General features: G+C 42.6%; 1 protein-coding gene across 1 annotated transcript; it reads left to right on the forward strand.

The window, feature by feature from the left end:
- The first annotated feature begins 819 nt into the window (after positions 1-819).
- On the forward strand, positions 820-1,770 carry LOC116033218 (formin-like protein 20). Its single transcript, XM_031275975.1, has one exon. It carries the CDS (start codon positions 820-822, stop codon positions 1,768-1,770), a length of 951 nt encoding a protein of 316 aa, XP_031131835.1.
- Positions 1,771-2,261: the final 491 nt, after the last annotated feature.

A 2,261-nucleotide genomic window follows, 5' to 3' on the forward strand; every position in this document is an offset into this window, starting at 1 on the left:
TCTGATCTGTCAAAGTAATGAAACATTTGTGAAATGATTTATTAGCTTTTACACAAATACACAATATGTAACAATATCCAACATCCAATAACTGAACTTATTGGTTTTTGCAGAGACGAGGAATTTCCGCTTTTTGTAGACAATAGTATATAATGTATAATATGTATGTATTAAGGGTAACACTTGTGTAATACCGTCTCATGGATCTCAATATGTGAGATAGGTCGGATCTTCGATTAATGGTTTAGATATTTGACATCATTAATCAAAGAATTACATATTGAGACTCGTGAGATGGTCTTAGACAGGTTTTTGTCATGTATTAATTGTCTTTTAAAAAAGGAAAAGTCAAAAAAAAAAAGGATAAATAAGCATCTAGAACCCAATATATAACCAGTAATAAAATTTATTTATGGATAATTATGAATTAACAGATTGAAGGAAGATGGTAGAATCTGAATGAGATGAGAGATTGTTGGTCGGGGGAATCGAAGGAGGGAGGGAGGGTCAATCATCAAACCGCTGCTGGCGCTGCATACACGTACGTTGAAATTTAAAAAATAAAAATAAAAAAAATATCGCATTCGCAACCAGGCTGCACAATCATTAGAATTTGATAGGGAAGAAAGTCTTTTACGATAAAACTCCATAGGATGTCTATCTCATCTCTAACTGTGCGTGCATTCATCCTAAAAATCAGCCATGCATTTTTTCCGATGCTTAGCTTCTATATATCTCTTTCAATCTGTCTCTAACCAAACCTCCTTCGATAACCACTTATTACTGTCACCTCTCATCTCATCTATCTCACCCTCCATAATGGCTGACCAAAACGAAAAGCCGCCCACCAACCAGCAGCAACAGCACATTGACAGAAAGAGGAAAGATGTAGCCACGAGCAGCAACAACAACGATGACAATAACAAAGCCACTCGGATCAATCCCGAACACGAAGACATGCTTGATCTTTCCTTGTGGTCTCCGAACCACTCTGCAACTCCTCCGTCCTCGTCCTCGTCCCCACCAGATCAGCTCCCACACTCTATCACTACTCCATCCCCATCTCAATGGCAACTAAGTTTGTCTCCGCTATCCTCCTCCCCCGAGGAGCCAAGTGAGCCAAGTGGGGCCCACCCACCACCGCCTCCACCACCACCGCCCCCAAGTGCCCACCCTCCAAACCCCTCACCATCCTCCTCCCCGCCCGAGGGGGCGGGGGAGAGGGAGAGGGATGGTAGTAGTGAGGGCGAAAACGACAACGACAATGACAGCGACAGCGAAACTATCGTCCCGCCTTATGCCTGGGCCACGGACAGGCCTGCCATAGTACACACTCTAGACCACCTCCTATCCAACCTGCAGATCGAGAAGATCAAGGGCGGAGTGAAGTGCAAGAGGTGCGAGTGCGAATACGAAATGGATTTCGACTTGAGAGACAAGTTCTCACAATTGGAGGTGTTGATATGGGAAAACAAAGACGGAATGTACGAGCGCGCGCCCGAAGTTTGGAAGACCCCGATTCTCCCCAAGTGCCGCTACTGCCACCAAGAAAACAGCGCAAAACCCGTCATAAGTCGCAGTAAGAAAGCCATAAACTGGCTCTTCTTGCTACTGGGGCAGCTGCTTGGGTGTTGCACACTGGATCAACTCAAGTATTTCTGCCAACACACAAAGAATCACAGGACTGGTGCCAAGGATAGGCTGCTTTATCTGGTGTACCTCACTTTGTGCAAGCAGCTTCGCCCAAACGATCCTAATTTTGATCGCTAGCTAATTAATTAATTAATTAGCTTCAAACTTGAAAGCACCAAAGCATGCATGCGATGCAGATCTGATCTCTTCTATCTATCTATCTATCTGGTTATTGATTTCATGCTTGTTTTTAGTTTAATTTGTTAGCTAGCTAGCTAGTTTCGTTTTACTTCGTTCCTGCATGTGAAACTTATATTCGTTAGTTACGTTAGGTTGTCCAAGATCAGAGATGCATCATATCATATCCATCCGGTGTACTAAATACTTCTATATATATTTGGCCTATTATCATATTATTATCTTTAAATTAAATTACTGCCTTTTTTTATTTTATCTTTTCTTTTTGAAGCCACCATTAGATGCTGGATATAGACTAGTGTATTGGAGTGAACTCCCAGAAGATGAGGCTAGACTGAGGGTTAATCGCTGGTTGGTTTGCTAACCTACCAAGATCAGGCTAGCTAGACTGAGGGAGAACCACTGATCTGATTGATGATGCAAAACCCGAA

Source organism: Ipomoea triloba, chromosome 10 (genome assembly GCF_003576645.1).
Source record: "Ipomoea triloba cultivar NCNSP0323 chromosome 10, ASM357664v1".
NCBI lineage: Eukaryota > Viridiplantae > Streptophyta > Magnoliopsida > Solanales > Convolvulaceae > Ipomoea > Ipomoea triloba.

Bases quoted from the DNA above. Each gene is read 5' to 3' on its own strand.
- LOC116033218 (XM_031275975.1), top strand. From the start codon at position 820: ATGGCTGACCAAAACGAAAAGCCGCCCACCAACCAGCAGCAACAGCAC.